General features: G+C 36.2%; 1 protein-coding gene across 1 annotated transcript; it reads right to left on the minus strand.

Moving 5' to 3' along the window:
• Positions 1 to 1,707: 1,707 nt before the first annotated feature.
• LOC128251072 (zinc finger protein 43-like) lies at positions 1,708 to 3,270 on the minus strand. The gene has a single exon (XM_052977412.1). It carries the CDS (start codon positions 3,199 to 3,201, stop codon positions 1,783 to 1,785), a length of 1,419 nt encoding a protein of 472 aa, XP_052833372.1. The 5' UTR covers positions 3,202 to 3,270; the 3' UTR covers positions 1,708 to 1,782.
• Positions 3,271 to 3,276: the final 6 nt, after the last annotated feature.

Raw genomic sequence — 3,276 nt, forward strand, 5'->3', positions numbered from 1 at the left:
TCACCCTGGAATGAGATAGAAGTTGTTTCCTGTTTGTTTACACTCTTTATTGCACCTGAACATCTGCCACAAACAAAAACTAACTTGCTAGTTAACCTGCCTTTGATGTTGCTGCACCTCTTATATGTCCATAGCTTGCACCGGGTACTTCTTATAGAGTTACTACCTACTCCTTTTCTACATACTGAGCAGGGCCATCTACCTGATATATTTGCTATATAATCACTACATTCAATAGGATAGACACTAGGTAGGGAAGGGAGGTGGGAAGGTGTTCCGTATGTTAAGCCATCGGAGATGCTCAGGAAAAAGACATCCGGTGGAGGTCAGAGGATAAAGTCTTCAGGGGAAACTAGAAACATCTTGACTATAATGCTGGCACAACATCAATTATGATACCTTCCTGGACAACCTTATTAATTAAATGGTGACAAGACTGTATCCTAATACACCATATATTTTATGCACTTCAGAAGCAGTTCCTGATGGACAAGGGGCTTTCACAGTCTTCGTATTAACTGCTGCCAACAAGAACGGTTGGACCTTCTCTTATGTTCACATTAGGACAGCTCTCACATGTAGTAGCTTTCCATGCCTGTCTCTATTTACGGTCAGTGAATGCAAGTCTGCAATTATCCATTTGTACACACATCCCAAACTTCAATTTCTGCAAACCAGAATACTTCATAAATTTGATCCTCAATCTGTAGAATGTTAGCATATCTGTTTTGTTTATTTTTTCCCCATGCTAAATAAAGCTGTTTCCTAGCTTCTCTTCCAGCTACCAGCTATTCCCATTTTCCCACATCTTCCAAGAATGCCTCTTTGCTTTTATTGCTCAGTATACTTCTGTTCCATCATCATGCCGCCTTTCACCTGCCTGGCATTTTGGACCAACTTCAGATTTGTCCAGCAACTCTATATGGGTTGTCTCATAAGGATAACCATTTAGCCTCTAAGTCATATATATATATCCACTTCCTTATTTCTCTTAAAGACTTTAATTAGTACATCACATTTTCAACTATTTCAAGGATCCCTAAGTTTCTAGGGCATTCTCTTCAAGATTAGTTGAAGTCTCTCAGACCTTCTCACTCTAAGTGTCAAATCACTAACTGCTAACCTACACTGTGAAGTCGATTCTTTACCAGGGAATGACTTTGCATTCACAAGTATCTGCCTATCCTCCTTTCTGATGAGAACGTAGCCAATCTGGTTTGTGTGTCACCAAAGTCAGAGGTAATCAAGTGGTTAGTAGGTTTCCCAAGTTCTGAAGCTAGGGTTGACAAAAAATAGGGTGGGATTGAGAGCAACAATCTCCTACAAAACGTTTTTTTCTCAATTTTAAGAAAATAATCCCAATCTGGACCTTTGAAAATTTATCCTCAGACATTAACAAGGAATCAGTCTGGTGTGGGGCACTAAACAATACTTATGCCTCATGTTCTTACTTTGTGGTCAATTCTGTTTGGTACTTGGGGTCATTGTTTATGTATATATTTGACAATCTTACAATATTCCTGTGTATTTTACAATTTTCCTGTTTATATGTAATGAATAAAGCTTTTAAATGTATTGTAATTACAGGATGCAATATTCAAGAAAGAATAATGTGTAGAGTTGTCAGTGAGAGGAGGAGTTTTGGTAAAGAGGTCCTTACATCACAGAAAGTAAGGTGAAAATTACAAGAACAAAGCAAAAAAAATCTAAAAGTCTTGGAAATACTTTAATTTTCATTGCATAAATCAGAGGAATATTAAAAATATATTACAAAACAAGAAACTACTTTTCCCCTTTCTTCCTTGTATGAATATATTTGTGTTTTGGTAAGTACCAACTTTGAGAGAATGATTTACCACAGATATCACAATGATATGGTTTCTCTCCTGTATGACTACGTCTGTGCTTTGCTAAGGCACCATTCTCAGCAAATGATTTACTACAAATATCACAGTGGTATGGTTTTTCTCCTGTATGAATAGATTTGTGTCTAGTCAAAGTACCACTTTCAGAGAATGATTTACCACAGATATCACAACAATATGGTTTTTCTCCTGTATGAATACGTCTGTGTCTAGTTAATGTACTACTTTCAGAGAATGATTTACCACAGATATCACAGCGATATAGTTTATCTGCCATATGAATAGATTTGTGTCTAGTCAAAGTACCACTTTCAGAGAATGATTTACCACAAATATCACAATGATATGGTTTCTCTCCTGTATGAATACGTCTGTGTCTTGTTAATGCACAACTTTCAGAGAATGATTTACCACAGATATCACAGTAATTCAGTTTATCTTCCACATGAACGGATTTGTGTCTAGTCAAAGTACCACTTTCAGAGAATGATTTACCACAGATATCACAATGATGTGGCTTCTCTCCTGTATGAATACGTTTGTGTCTAGATAATGTACGACTTTCAGAGAATGATTTACCACAGATATCACAGTGATATGGTTTCTCTGCCGTATGAACAGATTTGTGTCTAATTAATGTACTACTTACAGGGAATGATTTACCACAGATATCACATCGATATGGCTTCTCTCCTGTATGAATACGTTTATGTTTTGTTAAGGTATTACTTTGAGAGAATGACTTACCACAGATATCACAGTGATATGGTTTCTCACCTGTATGGATATGTTTGTGTTTCTTTAAGTTACCATTTTGGGTGAACGATTTACCACAGATATCACAATGAAATGGTTTCTCTCCTGTATGAATATATTTATGTTCTGTTAATTTACTATTTTGAGGGAATGATTTACCACAGATATCACAAATATATTGTGCCTCTCCCGTATGAATAAGTCTGTGTTTAGCTAAGTGACTACTATTAGAGAAGGATTTACCACAGACGTCACAATGATATGGCTTCTCTCCTGTATGAATACGTTCATGTGTAGTTAAGGTACTATTATGAGAGAATGATTCACCACAGATCTCACAATGATATGGTCTCTCTCCTGTATGAATACGTGCATGTGTTGTTAAGCTACTATTTTGAGAGAACGATTTACCACAGATATCACAATGATACGGTTTCTCTCCTGTGTGAATACGTTTGTGTATAAATAGGTTACTTTTTTGAAGAAAGGACTTTGTACAGATATCACAGTCATATGATCTCCTCTGTTTTTTCATGGATTCAGCGGAAGTCAATTGCCTATTTTTCTCACTCTTTTCCATTACTTTTCCTCTCAAATTCTAGTTTATATATTTTTCTTGCTTTTGTTTTTATATACTGCTGTATTTCTGTTCAGC

The sequence above is a fragment of the Octopus bimaculoides genome, chromosome 28 (assembly GCF_001194135.2).
Source record: "Octopus bimaculoides isolate UCB-OBI-ISO-001 chromosome 28, ASM119413v2, whole genome shotgun sequence".
Classification (NCBI taxonomy): Eukaryota; Metazoa; Mollusca; class Cephalopoda; order Octopoda; family Octopodidae; genus Octopus; species Octopus bimaculoides.